This window comes from Mus pahari, chromosome 4 (assembly GCF_900095145.1).
Source record: "Mus pahari chromosome 4, PAHARI_EIJ_v1.1, whole genome shotgun sequence".
NCBI lineage: Eukaryota > Metazoa > Chordata > Mammalia > Rodentia > Muridae > Mus > Mus pahari.
The window spans coordinates 30,579,621-30,606,056 of record NC_034593.1 but is presented as its reverse complement, the minus strand read 5'-3'; the positions used below and the strand labels follow the sequence as shown (position 1 = coordinate 30,606,056).

The 26,436-nt window shown below is 43.4% G+C and overlaps 1 protein-coding gene across 1 annotated transcript; it reads right to left on the bottom strand.

Annotated features, from left to right (window-relative positions):
* Nucleotides 1-5,120: 5,120 nt before the first annotated feature.
* Nucleotides 5,121-24,763, bottom strand: LOC110319920 (zinc finger protein 345-like). The gene is made up of 4 exons (XM_029538020.1): nt 24,656-24,763; nt 14,986-15,112; nt 11,404-11,499; nt 5,121-10,109 (listed from the first exon to the last, which is right to left on the bottom strand). The coding sequence occupies exons 1-4, from the start codon at nt 24,656-24,658 to the stop codon at nt 7,945-7,947; spliced, it is 2,391 nt and encodes a 796-aa protein (XP_029393880.1). The 5' UTR covers nt 24,659-24,763; the 3' UTR covers nt 5,121-7,944.
* Nucleotides 24,764-26,436: the final 1,673 nt, after the last annotated feature.

Here is a 26,436-nt window from a genome sequence, read left to right as displayed (position 1 = left end):
GAGAGAGAGAGAGAGAGAGAGAGAGAGAGAGAGAGAGAGAGAGAGAGAGAGAGAGAGAGAGAGATCATCCACACTTTTGAATGGAACTTGTTCTGCCTGTGTAAGACAAAACTTGAGAAGTTACCTATGTGCTCTATACATCATTCCAAGAATTTGGTCCATTTCAAAACAATAGTTTGTAGAGAAGGAAGAAGACGATCACAAGTGAGAAGAATGGACCTGAGAGGGAATACATTTCCAGGACTTACAATGGAATTTTGTAGACAGTGTCTTAACAAGGTTGAAAATGAATAAAAGGATGGGTAGAGATAGATGGGGAGATCTGCATTTCAAAACTACAGAGGAGAGAGAGAGGTGTACTGTAGGGGAGCACTTTCCCACTCTTGTAGGGAACCCAGGTTAGGCGTTCAGCACCCACAGTTGACAACTGCCAAGAACTCCAGTTCCAGAGGTCTGGCCTCACCAACTACCGATGTGTATGCCTTGTAGACATCATGAGAGTAGTATCATACTTACACATTAATAACGTCTGGTAGGGGAAGCATATACTTTATGGTTAAAAAAAAAAAGTAATGATTTTTATACTAGCTTGATTCTTTATGAACTTTATGGAACAAACAAAGCTCCCCAATGATCAGAGATGACTCATGCCTGGGCGTCAGTGGGCTGGGGTGAGATTTGCCAAGGCTGCAGAGCGTGTCTGTTAAGGTCAGCAAGTGTCCAGGCAAGACAGTCAGCCAGATGAGTGGTCCTTCCTTGGATTCCAGATACAGAAGCACGGTGACTAGGCCTCCAGGCCTGAGAAGCAAGGACCCTCCAGAGTCTCCAGCAACATTTAGGCCAACCATGCCCAAGGGGTCAGATAGAGAGGAACAGACATGGGCTCAACACTCCACACCAAGCCTTATTCTCAACTCAACAGAAATCCCCATTGTTTCCTGGAGAATTCTGCAGAGGAGCATTAATGGTATCTTAGCTGTGTTTGAACAGTCTGCGAGACAGCTGCCTGTATTCTAGGGAGCACGATGTGGGTTTGCTCCTCTCGGGAAGTGACGGATGTGAGGCTAGCATCTGGAAAGTTCTGTGCCATGAGGTCTCTTCCAAAAGAACCTTCCACTTCTGACCCACCCGCTCACTCTTCTACAAGCCACCCTCCTCTGTTACTGAAATGTGGGTGCTCTCTGACATTTTTGAGATTATAGGACATCTACCCTGGTTGCCAAGCAGCAATCCTGGCTGGGAATGGCCCAGGCACCACAGACCAGAGAATTAACCTCTCTGATGACAATTCATTGTGTCTGTGAGATAAATATTTTTATTAAGCTGATATATTTGCTTTGTTCTCTTCCTGTATTTGCTTGACCACATATCCCGACATCTGTCCATGTCACTGTGAAGACATCTATGCCAGCTTTTCACTCACAGACCAATACTTTAGTATGAGACTGTATGATCAACTGCTCAGCACCTCATTATCATCAATGTCTTTTTAAGAGTGACATTGCCATGGGCATTCCTGACCTTTGCCTTTTTCTCTTGGCCTGTTTATTTCTTCATGAAAAGTACCTGGAGGGTGAATTTCTTGATCAGTCAGAGCACCCTAAGGGGATTCTGGGTATCTGTCTGTGACAGACCACTACTGACCAGCCTGGTGGCCTAAGGAATTGTGTGTGGCCTAAGCAGAATCAGACATCAGGCCCTGGCCCTGCTCTCAGAAGCTCGCAATCTCGTCTGTGAGGGTTGTTTTGTTTTTCCACCAAGACCTTCTATCTTGTAGGTCATAATATGAGTTATGCTTGTTAAATATGAGTAGAGGGGTTAAGGGGGGGGAGATCTTGGTGGAAACAAGAGAAAGGTATTTGGGGAGCAATAGTAATCTAGTATCTAATTGTACCACTATCCTGGGGCTCATTCAAACCCTCAGGTATAAAAGAAGAGGAAAAGAAGGAGGCCTTGGCTTCCTAGAAGCCATTGAGTCAGAGAATGTGCTGCAAGCAGCATGAGTGGGGTGGCAGCAACCACCAGTCCAGCACTTCCAAACACAGAGAGCTATAATAGAGACTACCATACTTCCCCAGTGGCTCTTAACCTGTGGGTTGCAACCTCCTTGGCAAACTTCTATCTCCAAAGGTATTTACATTACAACTCATAACTATAGCAAAATTACAGTAATGAAGTAGCAATGAAATAATTTTATGGTTGAAGCAATAAAAATAATTTTATGGTTGAGGCTTGCTACAGCATGAGGAACAGTGCTAAAGGGTCACAGCAGTAGGAAGGTTGAGAACCACTACTTTAGGCTATTATAAAAGATACTTACTAGCCACCCAGCTCTCCCAGAGAGTAACCCAGCTTTGGCCCTCAGTCTTTCCAGTGAGTGGCAAGGATTTTGATAGTTAGCAAAAGAATGACTATGTGCTAGTAGGGCATGGTCTGAGGCAGGGGCTGAGTGAGGAACACCAAAACATTTTGCTCCGTTTCTTAGTCAGGTATGGGCTCAGTCCTGAAATTGCTGAACCCTGTCTTAGCCAGGCATAGCGCATCTCTTTAAAGGAATATGGAATTCTGAGCTGACCCTTGACTGGAAGAAGATCTCTTGAGAAATGGAGCTATGCAGTAATCAGGGGCTCTCCATCGAACCTAGAGATTCTTCTTACCCTTTGTGCTGGCCTTTCTTGGTATCACCAAGAAAGGTGTGTGTGTGTGTGTGTGTGTGTGTGTGTGTGTGTGTGTGTGTGTGTGACCTTCATGCTCTTAAAGGGCTCTCTTGGGGGTCTGTGAATAGAGGTGAGTCACCATGTACTTAATCCCTTTCCCTGTAGCTGTGATCAAACATCTAAGAGGGCTTTATTTAGCTCCCAATTGAGAAGAATTCAGTCCACCACAGAGGGGATGGCTTAGTGATGGACCAGCATGACCTGTGATTCTGAGCAGGAAGCAGAGAAGTGGGACCCCACCAGCACTTTAGCTGATTTAATGTCTTTTCCTCTTTAATTTTTAGTCGAGGACTGCATACTTTTAACCTGTGCTGACCACGCTGAGGGCGGGCACGTCTCATCCTTTCAGCTAGTTCTCTCTGGAAACATTCACATCGACATGCTCAAAGGTGTGCTTTGCCAATGCCTAGACACTTCAGACTCCAATCGAACACCATGACCAGATGGGGTTCCTTCTCATTCCTATGCTATCCTCCCACATTTTGTCCTCTGCTACTAGAAGAGCCATCATCTTGGCTGTTCTAAACTGCACACAGCTCGGACTGGGGACTAGAAAAAGACGAGAAGGGAGGAGTGTGTAGCCTCGGGCTTTCTGGGTTCCAGGAAGGGCAAAGGGTCAGCCACCAGCCACACAAGTTTTACTTCTTGCTCTTCCCTTTCCTCATTAGCCAGCTGGCCCCAGGGGGTTGGCAGCTGAAGCTAGAGCTGCCAGTCCAAGTCAGAAGTAGCCACTCTGCAGTGACTGTGACCTATGAAGACCTGTGCCCACCCCTGGCTCTTATACATGGCCTTGGGAGGGGGGGTCCACTGTGATGTGGGGGTGGCTGATAATACCAGAGCATGCCTGTATTATTTCCTTAGGATTGCCCTCTCAAAGTACTGCAAACTTAGTGGCTTAGCACAACAGTGGTGTGTGGTCTCACAGCTCTAATGTCTGGCTGTCTGGAACGAGTGTCTGCATCCTCTGGGGGTACCAAGGAAGAGATCTGTTCCAGGCCTTACTTCAGCTTCTGTAACTCACTGGCTTAAAGCAACGGATCTCTCATCTCCAGAGAGAGGTTTTTCTATGTCTGAATTCTTCTTTTAAAATAATCGCGTATTTGGGGGCTGGAGAGATGGCTCAGTGGTTAAAAGCACTGGCTACTTTTCCAGAGGACCCAGTCTTCATTCTCAACACCTACATGAATCCACACGAGCATCTGTAACTCCAGCTCCAGAGGATCGGACACCTTCTTCTGGCCTCCTTGGGATGCACTAGGCGCACACACACATACATGCTGACAAAACACTCAATCAACATAGAATAATAGCAGTACATCTTCTTAAAATTACACATTTATTTGTGTGTGTAAGTCAGAATACAAACCTGTGAGAGTCAGCTCTTGCCTTTCACCATGTAGGTCTTGGGGATTGAACTCAAAGTTGCTATGTCAGCAGCAGGGACCTTCACCCACTGGACCATCTAGTTGTCACCTTTTTTTTAAAGGACATGGGCTGTATAGACCTTCCTCTATAAAATTTTCCAGTTAAGTAATAAAACACATTCTGATGGATTTTTGTGTAACTCAAAATGTATGTCTATGTTCGTTTTTCTATGTAAATCCTACATTGTTCAGTTTCCCTCTCCCCCACCCCCCGCCCCCGCAGCCATTTGTGGAACACACCCTTTGCTCTATTAAATTGAATTTGTCTCTTTTACAAATTCGCTGGGTATGTGGGTTGGTGTCTTCCAATGGGAGAAGAACTGATGGCATTTCTTTTACTGCGATGACCTTTGTAACATTAGCCCCACAGCCAGAGGGAGTTAATGAGCTGGCTGCGGTTGCTCCTCTTGGTCCTACTCTTTCTGTCCCTGAATACTTGGTACAGCTATTGACAACCTTTCCACTGATGTCTTATACACTCACCCCTTTAAATACTTTACAATATGCAGCACCCAAATTCTAGGTCTTATGTCAATTACTATGAAGTATCCACCCACCCCAACATCTACCCCATCTATTAACTGCTGGAGCAAATGAAGGGGCTGGTCCTGCAGATCCAAAGCTGCAGAATCTCCATGACACAGGGCAACAAGAAGATACCTGAGAGGAGCCGAGGTGAGGATCCAGTGTTGATGGTGTAGCAGAAGCCAGAGGCCTCGAACCACACCAATGACTCTTGCAATGAACGTCTGCAAGTAGAGCTGTTTGGGCAAAAGGACACACTGTGAGACACAGTGACACACCACAGCTTCCACATCGAGATTTTTTTTTTTCCTCTGTTGGGTTGCAAGGCAGAGGGTGGATAGGGAGGGATGGGGGGGGGGATGAGTGGTATTGGGGTGTATGATGTAAAATTCACAACGAATCAATTAGATGTTTAAAAAGAAAAAAATTAGACATCCAGAATAAAGCCTCACAAGCCAAACAAACAAATATACAGAACAGCATGACACTGTCAAAAAACTAAACACATCGACAACAGCTTTATGCTAGCGACCTTGCATTTGAAGGAAGAAAAATCAAATGGCATCATAGAACCCCAATCTAAGGAACTGCGGCTCTGTGAGTTTGGTGGAACTAGGGGGGCACTCATGAACTGGCATCTTAAGCACATTTCTTGCTAGCGTTCACATCCACCATCTGTAGCACTAAGCTAGAAAAGAAGTTCATGCAAACTATCTGTTCTCAAAAACAAATGTTCTTAGTTCTCAGTGAATCCTACAGATCTTAAACCATTCTTTGCTTTTTTTAAAATATGCTGTAGGCAACTGTTCATAAGTTACAATTTGTAACACAAGATGTATATGGTCACTTAGAAAACTGAACAGCACAGAACAGCACGACACTGTCAAAAAACGAAAGCGAGCATTATGTGCTCATAGAATATTGTGAAACTGTGAGCTGGAGTCTTCATATTCTTTGCCTTAATTGACATAAGACCTAGAATTTTGGTGCTGTTTTATCATTTAAATGTACAGATGTCAGAACTGTTCTCTTTTTGTTTCCTATGGCCACGTCTGAAATGGTTTTGACTAATGTGGGAAGACCCGGTCTGCTGTAGACAGTGCCACCCATGGGCAGGCAGGTAGTCCTGGTTCAGGGACGCTGGCTGAGCGTGAGCTACAGGAAGCACCTTTCTTACACGATTCCATCCCCTGCTCCTGCTTTAGTTCCTACCCTCGACAAACCTCTTCTTTCCCAAGTTGTTTGTGATTGTGTGATTGTGTGGTGTGTGGTATTTATCACAGCAACAGAGAGCAAACTACAATTATTTTCCCACTTAATAACATGAAACAGCAGCCAAGTTATCTCTTTAACTTTCTCTAAGATAATTATATTAGAGAGTCTAAATTTTTCAACAAGGTAAAAACAACACAAGTAGAAATAACAACTTTTCTAGAAAACGCCTTTGTGGAAGTGGATCAGGATAAGCAATACAATTAAAGAAAACCTTCCCAAACAAATTCAAGCTTGTCAGTCACTGTTTTCCTCCTTTGTGCTGATCAAACCATACAAAGTTCAATTATTTATCCACTTGCTTTGCATTGAAGTTTTCTAAAAGTTTCCAGCCATGAGTGCTTTGTGATTGTTCTGCTGCCTTGGAAGAGCTATATGAAGAAATTCTTGAGGATATTTTGCCTTTAGGGCCATGGGTTTCATCTTTTGAGTACCAGGAAACTGGAATGATTCCCCTATAGAAGCCAAAATGCTTCCGTGAAGGAATTCTGCACCATACATTCCTCTTCCCATGAACTGGAAGATGGTTGGCATTTGGTTAACCTGATCAAAATGTGAAATCTAAACCCCTAAATACTTGCCGGGTACTAGATGCAGTGAGACGGGGCTCAATGATCCTGGTCTTAATGCCCAAATACTGATCCAGGCAGGCCAGACTTGGGTTGAGTAGGCCAACAGAGAGAAAGAAAGAGCCCTTGTACAGACCCTAGACAGTGTGATAAAACTGATTCCCCGCCAGTGAGGAAAACTGCACTCCCAGTATGTAGCTTACAGGCGGCTGTTTTACAGCTCTGAATTAGGTGCTGCTTATCCCCCATCGTTATCAGCTCTTCTCTCTTCTGACAACGCATCACCTCAGAGTATGATGTCAGTGCTTCTCTGCCCTTACAGATTCTGCACTCACCATCAGGAGTCTAACACAGCCACATCTCACTTGTCATGATCTGAAGAACTTACCCTAGAAGGCCTTTAGCTTTATGGAGTCTGTTTTGAACATTCAACATAAAAATGTCTCCCTACATTTTCTGTACATTCTCATTTTTAAATGTACCATGTCATGACTTCAAGTCACAGGAGCAATTGTAGTAGGTGGTTTGCGTAACTTTCTAATTACGAAAGGGCAGAAAACAGCAGGGGTCTGTGCAGCAGGGGCCAGAAAAGTCCCAGACCCTAAAATCCCATGACCGAAGAGATAACTCAGCAGGTAAAGGCACTTTCGGCAAAGTCTGATGAGCCGAGTTCAATGACATTTCAATGTCATTTCAATGACACGAAATGCCAGAGAGAACGGGCTGGAAGCTGTCCTCTGACTCTCACATGAATGCTGGGGCACACAACACCCCCCAAATGTAATTTAATTGTATAAAAGTGTGGGTTCAGCATGCACCATCTATATATTTGCAGTCTTTTTAGCAGTAGACTCAGATGTCAAGATCCTCAGACCAACTCAATATATACCTCTAGTTTTTTTCTTTCTTTTTACTATCTGAGCTCTATAGTTTTGTTTCATGACTGAAGAAAAAATACACATGCAGGGTTAAAGATGCTTCTTGTGGTTGTCATGAAAATCTCATCTTAACTATGCTATAACAGTATAGTTAAGATAACTGTGACAGTAAACACAATTCTATACGTTCCTGGGGGGAGACAGCCAAGCTCTATGCTACACAATTTAGTTGTGTAAATCATAGCGGGGACCTGCCAAAGACTTCTCTAGTGTGGCGCCTGCTGTACACTTTTATGTGTACACTGGACAGTGTGTATGTTTTATGTATACAGTCTGGACAACGTTTGGGAAATACATTTGAGAATACAACTATTAACACAGAACCAGATGACAAAATGACAAGAAAGAAAAATATTATTAGTTAATTAAACTAGGATATGGCTCCGGAAATCCAGTTAGGTGTTGCAACAGAAAGTACCTTTTGTATAATCAAACATATTACGTGTTTTCAAAATAAATCCATCTGTGTTTGCTAACTGGCTGTAACAGAACAATAAACTCATATATATTGGAGAAATTTTGTGTCTTCAAAGCAGCTGCCTAATGAGGTGCACTGATGTTCGGCAAGGTGGGAACTAGATTTAAAGGCGCCGTCACACTCTTTACATTTGTAGAGCTTCTCTCCAGTATGAACTCTCTGGTGTCGGTTAAAGCTTGACCTCTGGGTAAAAGCCTTGCCACAGTCTTTACAGCAGAAGGGCTTGTCCCCAGTGTGAACCCTCTGATGTTGAGTAAGGCTTGACCTTTGATTAAACGCTCTGCCACAATCTTGACAATGGTAAGGCTTCTCTCCGGTGTGAATTCTCTGGTGTTGAATGAGAAGTAAGTTCCGGCTGAAGGCTTTGTCACAGTCTTGACACTTGTAGGGCTTCTCTCCCGTGTGGATCCTCTGGTGTCGTGTAAAGCTGGACCTTTGAGTAAAAGCCTTGCCACAGTGCTTACAATGATAGGGCTTGTCTCCAGTGTGCACCCTCTGGTGTTGAGTAAGGCTAGACCTCTGCTTAAAAGCTTTGCCACAGTCTTTACAGTGGTAAGCCTTCTCTCCAGTGTGAATTTTCTGATGTTGAGTAAGGAAAAATACACGGTTAAAGGCTTTGCCACATTCATTACATTTATTGGGTTTCTCCCCAGTATGGCCTCTCTGGTGTAGGCTGAGGCTTGATCTTTGATTAAAAGCTTTGCCACAGTCTTTACAAGAATAGGGCTTCTCTCCAGTATGGATTCTCTGGTGTTGAGTAAGGCTCGATTTTTTATTAAAAGTTTTGCCACAGTCTTTACAATGGTAGGGCCTCTCTCCAGTGTGAATTCTCTGGTGCTGAGTGAGGAGTGAGTTACGGTTGAAGGCTTTGCCGCAGTCTTTGCATTTGTAGGGCTTTTCCCCAGTATGAACTCTCTGGTGCAGGCTAAGGCTCGATCTCTGATGAAATGCTTTGCCGCAATCTTTACAATGGTAGGGCCTCTCTCCAGTATGGATTCTCTGGTGCTGAGTAACAGTCGATCTTTGATTGAAAGCTTTGCCACAAAATTTACAGCAGTAGGGTTTCTTCCCGGCATGGATGCTCTGGTGTTGTGTGAGGAGTGATTTATGGTAGAAGGCTTTGCCGCAGTCTTTACATTTGTGCTGTTTGACTCCAGAATGAATCCTATGATGTTGCCTAAGGCTTGAACAGTAGGTAAAGGCTTTGCCGCATTCCTTACATTTGTAGGGCTTTTCTCCAGCTTGACTCCTAGTGAGGCTTGAACTTTGACTGAATGCTGTGTCGCATTCCATATCCTTGGAAATCTGATCTTGAATATGGATATACTGATGGATAATAAGTTCTGAGTACTGATGAAAGACTGTGTCACATTTGTAACATTTGTACAATTGAGCAGACGGATGATTGGCAGGATTTGACTCTTGGTTTAAGTCACTACTATTTTCATTACCCTCATAAACTGTCTCTCCAACATACACACCCTGGTGGTTACTTAAGCTGGACTCCTCAGTGAAGGCCTTCCTATTTTCTTTACATATATACTGAATCTCCAAAATATCTGTACTTGAATTTTGGTTCAGTGATACCGGATGTGAAAAAAATCTGCCATACTTATGGGAATTCTGTGTTTTGGCACATGGAAGACCTATTTGTTGATTATATACTAACGGATTTTTCATGATGGAGTTCTCAAATTGAATACATTTAGAATGTTTTCCTTCATTTTTAAGTTCCCCATCTACAAAAATGTTTGAATGAAAGCTTAGCCCAAAGCTACATTTGAAATTGTTGAAGTCAGTAGCTGAAGAATGAACTAGACCCCTTTGTGGATTTTCCAAATTATCTTTGAAAGAAGGGGTATGCTTCAAAAACTGACTCTGATGTTTAATGATAGAAGCGCACGGCTCCTCACAAGTAACTGGCATAACCTGAGGGTTTTTGTGAGCCATTTCTTGTTCCTGATCTCTCCTGGGAGTCAAGCTTTTGCTGTTGTCAGCTGTCAGAAATGGGTGGTGCCCGTTATAACAGGTTCTCAGGATGTCACCCTCCTCAACATGGCCCCTTTCTCCTGGGAAGTACAAACCGTCAAAGCCACACTCTCCACAAGGCCCACGGATGAGTTCCTGGAATGAATACTTTATGTTCTGCTCTGGTGAAAAGTCTTGGTTATGATGAGGAGACATGGCTGGAAGAAATCAAGACAGACACGTATTTCACTCACTAGACTCTCAGGAACACTCTTACAAACCTAACATCTAAAATTGTGCAAGGTTAGCACACCAGCAAACACCACGATGGAAATGGAAAATCTGTGGCCCCCATTGCTCCACTAACACTGACCACAGGGACGCTGGAAAACAAAAACAAACACACTCCTTTTTGTTTATAAAGACTAAACCTTACTTTTGTAAAATGGAAAGTTTATAAAGATATGTTGCACAACAATTTGGATATACCTAACACTATAAAACAGAAGAATAAAATCTTATTTCATTTTATGTGCTTTTAACATAAAATTATGGTTAAAGGCTAAGTGACAAAAAGCAATAAAGTTGAAATTTCTCAGAAGCTACCTTGAAATCAAACTGTCTCTCAGACATGGAAATAGATTTATCAAGTTACAGATAACAAACTTAAGGTCATTTTCAAGAATACTCACAGAGACAGGGTGAAATGACAATTAAACACAATCCAGTCAGAAAACATTCAAGTCAGAAACAAAACAGGGGCACTATTCATCCAGGTAAATAAAAAGACATATAGTTGTACTGGAAATAGGCATGGGTGTAACTCAATCTTATTTTATTTCATCTTACACTGTTCTGCAATAAACAGTATTTATAATTGACATTCAATAATAAAACACAGGTTGAAACTAATAATATTAATGGGCATAAGGAACCTACACCAAAAACTGAAAATACAGAAAAAAGAAATATAAAGAAGGGAAAAAAAAACTTATAAAATCTGGAGGAAACACAGGTGATGTTTAAAATGTCTTTACATAAAACTATTTCTTAGTTTTGTCTGTACCTGTCAATCATTAGCATTCAGTGTATGGTTAAAAAAAAGTCATGAAACCCTATTATAATGTTTATAAAAAGCTGAGATAATTAAAAAAAATAAAGATACAAATGTTAAGAGAAAACTTCTTTATCACATTAATATAGTACACTAACAAAGAGGTCATGAGAAATATCCACAGATTTTCTGAGGCCCCCAAACAGCACAAAAGAACTGTCCCTTTATACAGCTCCCCACAGGTGAAGGGAAGACGTCACTGTGAATACCCACGGACATGACTGCAGGACAACAAGGCTCAGGGGATTTAAAAGGATGGGGAGCATAGGGTAGAAAATGCCCTTCGATGACAAAGGACAAACAGAACTGCATCTGTGAAAAGCCAATGCCACCGGACCAGAGCTTCCTAGCCAGCTCATGGCTGTTCTGTATGCTCTGCTTTATCCAGTCCTACTCACCTGGGAACACAGCCATGGTCTTTTGCCTCTTTACATTCCAGGGTTCTTTCCTTTGCTCCAGACAGGTAACCAGGTATGGCTTAGACACAGCAAGACCTGGTTAGTGGCAAATAGAACATGACATTTACTTGATATTTCCTCATAACCAGTAATATATCTGCCCTAGAATAATGTTCATGTGGGAAAAAATGTAATAAACATATAACAATAGTTTAGACCATTACTTTTCCAATTGTTGTTTCCCTACATATATAGAGTAAAATATATTCAAATTATAGATTTGGATCTCCACCTTTGTCCACCACCAAATCACAGTTAAAGGAGGACTAACTGGACTTGAAGATATAAATTACAATATTTTAATGCCTCTTGGCTGTTATAATTACCACTAATTTTAATTTGGGATATATATATTACCTCAAGAGCGACATAGAGGATAAAGATTTTAAAACTATGAATATTTGTTACCTATTTCAATACTACCCCCCCCCCTGTTTTCTCCCCCGAAAACACAGGCTCCCAAGATATATTCAGAAAAGCAAGATGTCTTAGTTAGGGGTATTACTGCTGTGAGCAGACAAGTCTTTTTTTTTTTTTTTTTCTCATTAGGCTTTTACTTCAGGTGCCCCAGTTGTCCCACAAAGGGTTAATGTGGTCTATATTAGTTTAGCCCTCATAGAGTGTAAGTTTGTAACAGGAGGAAAGGCTGTAGGATGGATTGGTGAAAATCAACTCTCTCATTCCACTGTTGCCCAGAGATACAGACAAACTTAGGATGATAAAAAAAAAAAATGTCCTTTATAGGGGTAGGGAACAGGGACCTCACTAGAGCTGGATTGTTGCTGGGAGATGGGTCAGGCTGAGCCCAGGATAAAAACAGCATTTAACTGGGGCTGGCTTACAGGTTCAGAGGTTCAGTCCACTATCATCAAGGCAGAAGCACGGCAGCATCCAGGCAGGCATAGTGCAGGAAGAACTGAGAGTTCTACCACTTCATCTGAAGCTAGCAGAATACTGGCTTCTAGGCAGCTAGGATGAGGGTCTTATAGTCCACACCCATAGTGACACACGTACTCCAACAAGGCCATGTCTTCTAATAGTGCCACTCCCTGGGCCAAGCAGATACAAACCATCACACTCCACCCCCTGGCTTCTATAGGCTTATTCGAACATATGAGTCTATGGAGGCCTAAACATAGCATAGTGTAAAATACATTTAGCCCAACTTCAAAAGTTCCCAAAGTCTATAACAATCTCAAGAATGTTAAAAGTTCAAAGTCTCTTCTGAGATTCATCCAATCACTTAAATGGAATCCCCAAAGCAAGGCAGGAAACCAGCTGGGCAAACTCCAAACTGCATCTTCACGTCTGATGTCAAAGCAGTCTTCAGATTTCCAACTCCCTTTCTCACCTTTGTTGTTGACTGCAACAAACTTTTCTCCTGGGCTGGTTCCACTCTGCTAGCAGATTTCCTCAGATTTCCTATTTCAGCCCATGGCTCTGGCATCTCGAACATCTTGGGGTCTCCAAGGCAACTTCAATGTCACAGCTTCTTGTTTCAATGTCTGGAATCCACACATGATCTTTTGGGCTCCTCCAGAGGGCTGGCGTCACTTCTCCATCTCTTACTCTGTAGTACCCTAAGCTCAGGTTGATCCACTCCACTGCTGCTGCTGTTCTTGGTGACCATCCCATGGTACGAGCATCTCCAATTTCCACTGCAACTAGGCTTCAGCAATTGCCTCTCACAGGCTCTCTTCATGATGCCAAGCCTCAAATCCTTTGCATGATCCCTTCAGTCCTGGGCCATCAACTGCAACTGAGGCTGCACCTTCACCAATGGCCTTCCATAGCCTCTTAGAGTGCCAAGCCTCAGTTGCTCTTTATGACCCCTTCATGGCTTCAAAACCAGTACCACATGGGTAACTCTTACACATTACCAAGTACAGCTACAGCACAAGGTACAACCTTGGCTATCTCTGGAACAAAGTTTTTCCTTTCTGCTCTCAGAAAACACTTCCCAGAAGATTTCACCTCAGTGATGCTGCTCTCTTCTTAATTTCTCTCTCTCTCTCTCTCTCTCTCTCTCTCTCTCTCTCTCTCTCTCTCTTTTTTGAGACAGGGTTTCTCTGTATAGCCCTGGCTGTCCTGGAGCTCACTTAGTAGACCATGCTGGCCTCGAATTTAGAAATCCATCTGCCTCTGCCTCCTGAGTGCTGGGATTAAAGGTGTGCGCTACCACGCCTGGCTTCTTCTCAATTTCTTAGCTCCAGCTAGCCAACATCAATTTTCCCAGTAGTTCCTTCTATTCTGGACTCTAAAGCCATAGGCACATGGCCAAAGCTGCTGAGTTCTGCTGCTTGCTGGGACTGGAACATGCCCCCCTTGTTCTATTACATTATCACCAGCCTTCTGTTTTCTGACTCCTTCATTGCCCAAGTTTGGCTGTCCTGGCACTTGCTACATAGACTGACTTTGAAGTCAGAGATCTGCATGCCTATCTCCTAAACACTGAGATTAAAGGTGTGGTCCACCAAGCCTGGATTTAAGTTTTTCTTCACCTGGAACTTGCTCTGTTCTAGGCTGCCCTTGAACTCAGAGATCTGCTTGCCTTGGCTGCCTGAGATTAAAGGATTATACTACCATGCCTGGAACTGAATTTAACTGGGCGAGATCTTGCCCTAAGGTCGACTCCCTTAATTCATTTTAATATCCTTGAACACAGGATTCAGCTCCATTTCACTTCCTGGTGCCCCTTTAATACGCAAACCATATATTTTATATTTTTCCTTTCTCAGCTTGTTATGCTTGTTTAAAATGTTCTTCATGAGACTTAACCAGAGAACAAAGTTTAAGATGGGTGTTTCTGAGACTCCATTGGTCAGTGAAATTAATCTGAGGCTCCTCACATTAGCCTCAGACAGACTCTTCTTCAGACAAGGGCAAAAAGTAGCCACATTCTTCATCAAAATACCACAAAACAGTCTCTGGGCCACATACTGAAATTCTCCACTGAAACCTCTTGGGCCAGGTCAGACAATTCAACTTGCTCTGAGTAGCAAAGTCTTCCATAGTCCTACTAGGATGGGCTATCGAGCCCCATTTAAAGCATCCTACTGCTTTCCAAACCCAAAGCCCTCAAACCCACATCCTTCCAAACAAAAGCATGGTCAGGACTATCACAGCAATACCCTAGTCCCTGGTATCAACTTCTGCCTTAGTTAGGGTTTTACTGCTGTGAACAGACACCATGACCAATGCAACTCTTACAAGGACAACATTTAATTGGGGCTGGCTTACAGGTTCAGAGGTTCAGTCCAGTATCATCAAGGCAAGAGCATGGCAGCATCCAGGCAGGCATGGTTAGAGTTCTACATCTTCATCTGAAGGGTGCTAGCAGAATACTGGCTTCCAGGCAGCTAGGATGAGGGTCTTATAGNCCACACCCATAGTGGCACACCTACTCCAACAGGGCCACACCTTCTAATAGTGCCACTCCTGGGCTGAGCATATACAAACCATCACACAAGAATAATGAATTTTAGTACCAAGTTAGGAATTCTGTGGAGAGGTTGTCCTTACCCAGGAAAACGAGGTTCCTATAGTTCTCCAACATCACATCTGTATACAAATTCTGCTGTTCAGAGTCCAGACACTCCCATTCCTCTCCAGAAAAATCAATGGCCACATCTCTGAAGGTCAACTGTTCCTGAAATAAAAATACATAGCACAATGGACATGTGGTTAGTGACTCTGGTCTTACGGTGAGCCAGGATGAAGTGAGTCAGGAAAGAGTGTTTCTCATAAGCTGAGAGATCCTATTCACTGAGACATTTTAACACAGAGGTATTTTCTAATGTATTACCTAGCTCTTGAGTGAAGATGAAGTAGATACTATACTTTTGTGAAAAACTAAATGTAAAGGCATCAACATAAGTATTTATATTTTTTAACTGTATATTAATGCAAGATGTCTATCTTTCAGATGAAAAGGACATTTGTATACTTCCCATAAATGGGAATGCATATTCCCATAGATTGGAAGTATTAAAATTTAAATTCTGGTTAGAATTATACTTTTATGACTTTTTGAAACATTACTACCTGTCGCCCACCCCCAGGGTTGGGGATGGAGGGAAGTTTAGACCTAATGCTTTATAGATACTACAGTTATCTATAACTAAGCTACATCCCAGCCCTAAAATCAGATATTCTAATTCAGTAGCTCAAAACTGGAGAATAGATTTCTGACGATACAGCAGGCTCACTAATAACGCCAATGTTAGTGGTCCAAAAAGAAAAAAAACTACCAAACAGCAATAAGGCAGACACTAAGAGAATACATTAATGATTTGAAAGAATTTTAAGAAATTTGCATTTTATTATAATTACAGTACAGAAACCATCCTTTCTGATCATTTAAAATATACTAAGTAAAATATACTAAGCATCACTGACTTTTTCCACACACTAATGCATAAAATCCCCAAATAATCCATGAGACCAGGGATGTTTTTCCTATCCTATGACATTTTATCAAATATCCATAAATGTTAGTGCTGGAGTTTTATTCAAACCTAGCCAGTCTAGAATTCATACAATAAGAACATAAAAACCAAAATAAAGTACAAATGTTCAAACATCACTCAGAGTAGTTGAAAAGAGCAATGGCCATGTAAAGAGGACAGCAGGAAAAATGACAATTGTATTTTATGTGCCCAGGCTGGCGAGTTACTGTGGCTGTTATGACAAAATACCTAACAGAAGCAAATTAAGAGGTAGATATTCTAATAAATATTAATTATACACAATGGATTTCATTTCCACATATGCATGTGGGTATTTGGATTCTATTCACTTTCCCCCATCCTCTCATTCCCTCCCACTCCAGCCAATCTTTTTTTTTTTTCCAATTTTTTATTAGGTATTTTCTTCATTTACATTTCAAATGCTATCCCGAAAGTTCCCTATACCTCCCCCCCCCCCGCCCTGCTCCCCTACCCACCCACTCCCACTTCTTGGCCCTGGTGTTCCCCTGTCCTGTGGCATATAAAGTTTGCAAGACCAAGGGGCCTCTCTTCCCAATGATGGCCGATTAGGACATCTTCTGCTACATATACAGCTAGAGACATGAGCTCTGGCGGTACTGGTTAGTTCATATTGTTTCACCTATAAGGTTGCAGACCCCCTTCAGCTCCTTGGGTACTTTCTCTAGCTCCTCCATTGAGGTCCCTGAGTTCCATCCAATAGCTGACTGTGAGCATCCACTTCTGTGTTTGCCAGGCACTGGCATAGCCTCATAAGAGACAGCTATATCAGGGTCCTTTCAGCAAAGTCTTGCTGGCGTATGCAATAGTGTCTGCGTTTGGTGGCTGATTATGGGATGGATCCCCAGGTGGGGCAGTCTCAGGATGGTCCATCCTTTCGTCTCAGCTCCAAACTTTGTCTCTGTCACTCCAGCCAATCTTCTTTCTACCTAGTCCCCATCAATCCCCCCCCCCCCCCCCCCCGTCCTCCTCCCTCCTCCACCTTCTCTTTCTTTAGATGATCAATTTTCATTAGTTGATCAATAACCACACTTATACTCACGGATTAGTGATCCTTGTTTACTATCTGCTTCTAGTTTACTCTGATGGACATTTTAATGGATGCTAGGGTCATCCCCAGAAGATATATCCTAGACCTTCAAGACACTATATTAAGGTTATTTTAAGTCTTCATGGATGAAGGTTGAGGCCTAGTCCAGAAGCAGAGGAGCCAGGCTGGTTTGATAATAAAATCTCACTCACAGAGTAGGATATATAATTTATGTACATTAAAAACATCCAAGGTACTTCCAGAAACGCCCCTCCTTCAAAATTGTCAAAGTGCAGAGGGCAATTCTATGTCCTCGTTTATCACCACTTCCTTTTTACTCTGGTAGGAACCCTTCCTCTCTGACGGCTTTCGGGTGACCATCAGCTCTTCCTTCACCCATCAGTCCCAGGGCCACAAAATGAAGGGGGAGAAAAGAACCGAGTGTTGGGGTAAAGTCAATGGAAGGGTCCAGGAATCTACAAGTGAGACATGAGTGCCAGTGAGCTAGTGCTGAGTGTGTACTTAAGCGTTGGGAACTCTAGCTAGCATTTCCTAGAGCCCCAGTGCCCTGTGCAAACCACACGCAAGCGTTCAAGGAGGGGGAGGGGAAGGCAGTATTCTTTTTTAGAAGAAAAGCACTAACAGATTTGTGATGAAGGTGATGGAGGAAAGAGTTCCTCGGGGAAGAGAAGAGGCAGCTCCTGCTAAGGATGGAGCCAGCATTTTCTATGGGACCCTCAAGTAGTCCTAGTTTGTTCTCTGTTGTCAGCCACTTAAGTCTCCTGCATCATTTACCTCATTATCAACTTCTATTCACGGTAGTGCCACCAACACCAATTCTAATCCAGTAATGTATACAGGTGCATTTGTCCAAGATCTTTATTCCAGGCCTTGGATCATGAAGCAGTACACAAAGGGCACATGAGAAAACAATCAAATCCTTACGGGGAGAAACAAGGGTCACTAAGACCAGCTTATACCCTTGCAACAGGCAGGGGCGCAGTATATTAAAATGTAAACAAGAAGTACCTTAAAGACATTTCCACAATAAAATGAATAACAATAACGTGTGGTTCCCAGACAGTGGCTTTTTAAAATTTAGCCCACGGTAAGAAATGTATTTTAATACAACATGCCAGGATGTATCTAAACAACCTTGAAAAACTGAAATGAAAGGAAACAAAATTATCTTCATGAAATATGATACTACACTATAATACTTTACATCATAGTCTATAAGTAAATTAATCAGAACTGATTCTGCCTGCAATTGAAAACATACAGATGACCAGCAAGATGCTCAGCGCGTAAAAGTGCTTGGTACCAAGCCTGCCAACTTGAGGTCAACACCAAAGACACGCATGGTAGAAAGAGAGGACTGACTCCCGCAGGATGTCCTCTGACCATCATATACATACCGCGGTACATCCATGTGCTCTCTCTCTCTCTCTCTCTCTCTCCACACACACACACACACACACACACACACACACACACAAATAAATACATGCAGTACAAATATTTAATAAAAATCACCGAGTTAGAAAACTGATGTAATGGTTCGTCACTACCTCTCCCACCCCTACTTACTACAGTGCTTAGGATTAAACTCACTAACCCAGCCTATCTTCTCTCAAGCACTTTGGAAGAGAAAATGTGACAGTTTCCTCTGAGACAGGTAACCATTTGAAAAGCTCATATGTGAATTTCTAAACAGACCCGAGTCCTACAGCAGGGTTTGATCCTGCTGGGCCAGGAATGGCTTTTAACACATGCCTCTTTTTAATCTGTCTTTATGTTCTTGTGCTTCATTTTTTTTTCTGTCAATAGACTAGTATGGTTGTTGAGAGTACCTTTTCTCCACATTTTTAAGTGTTCTGTGTAATATTTATTCATGAAAAGTGGCCATTACAATTGAGGCAAGATTCCCGATGATTTAAATTTAACTCAATATTTGTGACCAAGCCTACAGTCTTTTTAAAAATTAGTAGTTATTAATATTACGCCGCTAACTTGGGTGTTGGAATATTCTTATTTCTAAACTTAAAATAAATGTGCATATTTACAAAGTGGTAAAGATAGTGTAAATGTACATGCTGTCAGGTCCAAAGCCCCCTTCCCCCCAAATGGCAGGGACAGTGACACTGTCCTAAACAAGACTTTAATCAGGTAAACACAAGGATCGTTATTGGGTAAAGAAGCCTAAAGGTTTCTGTTCATCGGAAAAGCAGATCTCTCTCTCTCTCTTTTTTTTTTTACATTTTAAATGTATCTTTTTTTCCCTTTTTCCCTTCTTTTTTTTTTTTTTTAGATATTTTCTTCATTTACATTTCAAATGTTATCCCCAAAGTCCCCTATACCCTCCCCCCTGCCCTGCTCCCCAACCCACCCACTCCCGCTTCCTGGTCCTGGCATTCCCCTTTACTGGAGCATATGATCTTCACAAGACCAAGGGCCTCTCCTCCCATTGATGGCTGACTAGGCCATCCTCTGCTACATATGCAGCTAGAAACACGGTTCTGGGGGGTACTGGTTAGTTCATATTGTTGGTCCTCCTATAGGGTTTCCGACCCCTTTAGCTCCTTGGGTACTTTCTCTAGCTCCTTCTTTAGGGGCCCTGTGTTCCATCCAATAGATGACTGTGAGCATCCACTTCTGTATTTGCCAGATGCTGGCATAGCCTCACAAGAGACAGTTATATCAGGGTTCTGTCAGCAAAATTTTGCTGGCATATGCAATAGTGTCTCGGTTTGGTGGTTGTATATGGGATGGATCCCCAGGTGGGGCAGACTCTGGATGGTCCTTTCTACTGTCTCAGCTCTGAACTTTGTCTCTGTAACTCCTTCCATGGGTATTTTGTTCCCCATTCTAAGAAGGAACGAAGTATCCACATTTTGGTCTTCCTTCTTCTTGAGTTTCATGCATTTTGTAAATTGTATCTTGGGTATTCTAAGTTTCTGGGCTACTATCCACTTATTATCATGTGTGTTCTTATCTCTTAAGGCTGCTTTTTGTTCACCAGAAGCCTACCACAAAGTGCCACTGGTCTGTCAGGAAGCCTACACCCCACTGGGTGTCCCATCATGGGGAGGAAGGATGCCTCTTCACCATCCTGCAAGTCTCCTGGTCTGCCTGGGGACACCCCAAATTGCAACTGTCACCATGGCACTCACTAATTCTCTCCCCTGGCTGCCTCCCTTGCTGTCACGCAGCCCTCTCCTTGGAACTTGCTCTCTATGGCTAACCTCTTACCTCTGCTCCTTTCCCCCTCCCCTCCATAAGCTGCCTGCTTGGTCTCTGCCCCTCCTTGGCTGGCTGGATCCTTCCTTCCCTCTGGGCCTCTGACCCTGGAACACTCCCTCTGGAGGAGCTCTGTTTCCCACCCTTTTCCTTAAGCCTCTCCCACCTCTCTTCACTCTGCTTCTGAAAGAAGTCTTCTTTTCCCACTTGCTAGGTCTCTCAGCTCCCGTCTCACACAATGGGCTCTTTCTGTTCAGAAGTACCTGCCTCCTCTAATCTCTTTTCTCCTCAGACTCAGAGATTCCATTAAAGCCTCAGTCTTATGATACCCAGCGTGGCCTCAGTAAGGAAGAGTTAATCAGTCTCCGTGGTCAGAAAATGGCCAAATTCTCACAGACTGACAACTTCTGCCACCACACAAGCAGAAGATCTGAAAATCGCCTTTTCCCTAAGCCTCCCTTGTCTCTAGTCTCTCCCACTGGTCACTGGATTCCATTTTTAAAAGATTCAAATGTCTTTGAAGGTACGGATAATATTAAAAATTGTTTTATGCTATTCTACTAAAAAGCTGGCTTTGTAGTTAATGGCCTGCTCTCTCCAGACCCAAGCATGGTTGTTTAAATGTCTTCTCTCTCAGGACAGCCAGGTGACAGTGACAGGGAAGGCAAAACATAAGAGTCCCTGAAAAGACAGCATGTGCCCTAGGACAGCTAAAAAGTGAACTGCTCCCAGTAGGGGCTGCTGCTGCTGCTTATCCCATACCCTGGTTCTTGGTCTTACTTAACTCTCTAAATACTCTCCTCTCTTAGAGCTCAAAAACTTCTGCCAAAGTACAAACTTTACCTCAATACCTGTAAGACCAAGGTACAACTTTATCTCAGGATTTATAACTTCATTGGGTGTGGTTTAAAAAAAAAAAAAACCTGTGAAACCTGTAACAAAAAGCTTAAATCTTGTAACAGAAAAGGTTGATAGTAAAAAAAAAAAAATCTATACATAGGTAATCTTAATTTGCCACAGCATGTTTGCCTTATGGCTCACTTTGGAGTAAATAACCACGTGGCTGGCAGCCATCTTTACTAAGGTTAAAGAGAGGGCATACCATGTGACTTTGTTGCCATCTTGGTTAAGGTGACCACAGAAATGTATACTATGGCAGTATCCATAACACTTCCTAGTCCTAAAGAGTCCTCTGCCTTATCTAACCACTTTTGTCTTTGCTAACGGTGTTCAACATTAAGCTCCTAAAAAAACTTTTTCAGTAAGGAACATGTTTGATGAATAAGGTTTATGAATTCCTAAGGTCTAGTCAAGCTAACAGAAACTTGCTAACAAAGGCAGCTGGCCTCTTTGTCTTTGGTAACTAGGTTAAGCTTTAGCTATTTGGATAAACTGACTCATAGAAGAAACTGTGATGGTCTACAAAGGTATACTGTAAAAGGGTCAGAAAAGCAAGGTCTCAGTTTCTCTGTGAACTTTATTCATGGTTTAAAGTTTTATTTTGATGCTAATGGACCTTCAACTAAATCTCCAATTCCAATTTTTAAGGCTTAAACTTAACAGAGATAAAACTGCAGAATCCTAATTTTATAAAAGCCAAGACCTTGTAAACTGTTAAAGATAATTAAGACTTGGCAAGTTCATGGTCAGTTGCCTTATAAATGATCAGTCCTTCATGTGCTCAGAACTACGCTTTAGTCATGGTTAAGGATAAATGTGATTCATTTAAAGGGACAACCTCTAGCCTTCTGAACATGTCATCAAAGTTAAGCCGAAAACAAGTCATTGAAAACAAGTGCACTTCGTTTAAAATCAGGTCAGATAAGAGATTCAATGACAGCCCTCAAACCCCTCAGAGAGATCTGCTGAAATATGGCATTTAAGGTGTTTAATGACAAAGGCAGAAACCCCAGCGCCTGGCCACAGCCCTCACTCTCCACCAAAGAAGAAGGGGCAGTGGGCTTCACCTGGAACGGAGCCGCAGTGGTTACTGGACAAAGAACCGCCGTTCACCTCCCCAACCACCAGGACCTGCCCAAACCGGACAAGCACAACACTGGACAAGCTACTGCCCCTCTTCTGGCCTCGCCAAGGTAGCTCAGTCCCCAAATTCCTCCTCTTCCGTAAAGTTTCTTGGATTTTCTGAGCCTGCGGACCAAAGACTAATACTGCCCTGGGTCCTCTGCCTGCAACAAAGCTATCAAGATCAGCATGGAGGAGCCCAGGCGGCCTATCCTGGTAGCAAGTCAGTCTCTGTCACTCCTCATTGATACACAGGCCATTTGGTCTATACTTTCTACTCAAATCTACCCTTCTCAGATCTCTGCGATGGTGTTGGCAGTGGGCCCTAGCTTATGTTTAGCAGACTCCAGCCAATCCCACTGCTTAGGCTGCTGCTGCCAGATCAGTCCATCCATCCCTAGAAAGTCAGTTTCACTTTACAAACATTTTGGCTTCACAATAAATTTGGGTACAAAAGTTGAACGTGTTGACGATACAAATTTAAAACCGTTAAAGAGGTTTAAATTATCTACTTTAAAAAGGGTTAAATTAACTTCGTCTCTTAAGTAAAAAAAGGCTTTGAGGTAGAGATTGAGGCCCAATTACCTGCCAGCATGATGTAGTTTCACATTTAAAAATTAGGCCTTTCTTTGCTTGCTTAGAGCTACAGGGTCCCCTGCTGAGAAAGGCCAACCCACAGCCAGGTTTACCCGGCAGACCGGCTTCATGCTGAGAAAGGGTAAACTCACAAGACAGATTTCCAGGCTAAAAAGCAACAGCCCTTTACTACACCCCTTAAAGAACTCGGGTTTTTTTTTTTTTTTTTTTTTTTTTTTTCAATGACTGCTCTCAGGAACCACCTCAGTGGGTTAAAGGCACTGGCTGCCACAACTGTCAACCTAAGTTTGGTCCCTGGTATTCCCTTTATGGACAAACAGAATCCTCTCACCCCACAGGATTCCATGGCTGGCACAGCACCTATCCAGCTCAGAAGATAGATAAACAAATGAAAAAGAAGTAATAATAACAGAACAAGGAAGCAAGCAAGAAAGGCTAGTGATTCTAAACTAGGGGACAAGCACGCCCCTGAGCTCTGTCACCTTCCGTCCCTACAAGCGATGCAGAGCAAAGCCAGAAAGCAGAGGCACCCTTTATTTCCAGAACTGGTTTACAGAACACTCTCCCCATGACTACTTGGCAGTCTGGATTCACTCTTACAAACTTGCACCAAGCATTTCATTAAGGAACCAGAAGGCCTCCTGCATGCTAAGTACAACTGACAGAATATTTATCAAGAGGCTGAGATAGCTCAAGTGCCTTTCAGATGACAGCACACCAAGAGGTTCTTCCTAGGCTCAAGACATCCAGCGGCGTCCCAGTCCCAATGCGGTCTAGCCTCACACCTCAGGCTGTTAAGACGATCGAGTCCAGACACGGACAGCACTGGATGCTCCCAGACACCGGAGACAAGGCAGCTGGTGTTGGCATCTCTGAAACCCGGGCAAGGAAAGGGCCACGTGGAGAGCAAGATGAGGATAGACCCATCACTACGGAAAATCTCCAAAGGGAAGGAAAGCGCAACCTCAAAGCATTCTGATTGGGGTTCCTATGTCTAAGGATGACAAAAAGAGAGGTATTACGGTGTGTGTGTGTGTGTGTGTGTGTGTGTGTGTGTGTGTGTTTTAATAAAAAGTCAAGTGATTTTTATGTTAAATAGCCATAGGGTAAATCCTTTTTAAAATGTCGCCCAGTGTGTGGAGGGGGAAAACAATCAAAACCAATCAAGCAAAATTTATGTCTATTTGAAATGCGGCGTGGGAAATAGGTGTTAATATTATTTTTTAAATGGGTGTTTGGGAATGCAGTCAGGAGATGGAAATTTAGGAATCTTTCTCCAACCACAGGAGAAGCGAGGACAGGGGGTTAGAGCAGTCATCTGGATAGGAGATTCTGCTTCGCGTATATCTGGAATGCCGGGGAGACCGGACACCTCACCGAACACTTTCCCTGCGGGAGCCCCACGCAGGATCTGGGATATGCCGGACCTTGCAGGTTATCGCCCCACAATCCGGGCTGCTGGGCTGGAGCCTCTGACCCTGGGCCTTCGCCGCACCCGCTAGCTGCTCGGGGGCGCGGCCGGGTACCGGGGATCTCCAGCACAGGCTGCGCGGTGACACACGGCCCACCAAGGGGGAGCTCAAGCCGGCCGATCGCAGGGCCGGCCGCAGGAAGGCGGGGCCGCCATCGCCCCCCATGCAGTCGCCGGCTCCCCTCGGCTCCACGCAGCCCTCCTCCAGCCTCGCCGCGCCACGCACACACTCACCAGCAGGCTTCTGCAGTGCCTTCCGTCCTCCCACATCGAGCATTGGCCGCAGCCGATTCCCACCGGCTCTACCCAGCCTCCCTCCAGTCTCAGGGCACCATGCACACTCACCATTGTGGCTTGACTACCGCGGTGTCCGCGTCCTCCCGGTGGATGGCCCGGCACCCGGCAGACGCAGGGCAAACGGATGCCGCAGGGCCGAGCAACAGTCTACACCGGAAGAGACCCAGCCTGAGGAGGATTCCAAGATCCTGGACTTGAGAAACACGGCGTGAAGGCCCGCCCCCCTCCACCCTGTCTAAACGTCTGGTTGGAAGTTCTCACCACCGCGCTGCTGATTGGATGACTTTCAGGTCCCGCCCCATCAGGCCCCAGCACTACCCTATGGGCTGAAATGACAAGTTCTTGGTACAGTTGTAGTAAAGCTGACCCTAAAGGAAACATTCACATTTACTATTGTATATAAAGTCGGACCAATTTATGAATCATATATATGCATATTATTCGCAATAGAAAAGAACTTTGGCACTGTTTTCCCCCTGAGCTCTGTTCTTGAATTCCAAATTTTAAAAGAGGAAAAAAAAAATCTCCTGAATCAGCAATATTGAATATAGAGAGGGGGAGTAATACTCAAGCGTTACTACTGTAGATATTAAAATTAAAACAGTGGCTGTAATAAAACCCAGTATATCAAACATATCATATGTGGAATTGGTTACACACACATATATACATATATTATATACATATATATGTATACATACATACATGCACACATATGTATATATATATATATATATATACATATATATATGTTACTATACTAAATCATCAAAATTCAAGTCTTCAGCAGGTTTCAGTTCACGTCTGTCACAATCCTCTTCTGAGAGCTATTACTTTCCTGACCTCAAGAAAGTGAGGGGGGCCGAGCAGTGGTGGCGCAGGCCTTTAATCCCAGCACTCGGGAGGCAGAGGCAGGCAGATTTCTGAGTTCGAGGCCAGCCTGGTCTACAAAGTAAGTTCCAGGTAAGTCATGGTATCATGCCTGTAAGTGTGCGTTCATCTTCTATCACTGGGTAACAAACCACTCTATAACTTAGTGGTTGGTGATGAGGCAGCTCCTCATTTGAGGTTCGGTTGGACTATTTCTGATCTGGTCAGCTGATGGGTGTCAAGATGGTACGGGCCCCGATGGTTCGGCCTCGGAGAGTGAGCTGGCTCATCTTTACTCCTACTGCTCTCCTAATATCACATCTTTCCAGTTTCCGTGTAAACTTGTTCTCATAGAGATGAGGAGGACTGGAGAAAAAAACAAAAAAAAACAAAAAGACCCTTTCAGGCTAGGTATCAGACTAATAATTTCATAGACACAACGTTTTGTGAGCCACAGCAGGAAGAGACCAACTCGGGTGCAATGTACCGAAACAGATACACCTTTCGATAGGAGCTACAGAAAAACCAAGCCGGGCGTGGTGGCGCACGTCTTTAATCCCAGCACTCAGGAGGCAGAGGCAGGCAGGTTTCTGAGTTCAAGGCCAGCCCGGTCTACAGAGTGAGTTCCAGGATAGCCAGGGCTACACAGAGAAACCCTGTCTCGAAAAACCAAAAAAGAAAAAAAGAAAAAGAAAAAGAAAAACCATGTTGCCTATGTCTCAGATACAGGAAGAAGGAAGACTTGCTGACATTTTAGCACTCAGTACCATTATGCATCTTCTTATCAATAAGGTTTGTGGAACTGTTCCAAGTTAAGGAATGAGGCTAGAATTTCACAAGACTTTCTGACTTCCAAAGCACAAGTGTTTTCTCTAGAACACGTGATCACCCATTTTTTAATGGTCTTTTTAGGACTTGAATAGTAACACTTAATTAAAGGAGCAGGATTTGTGTCCATT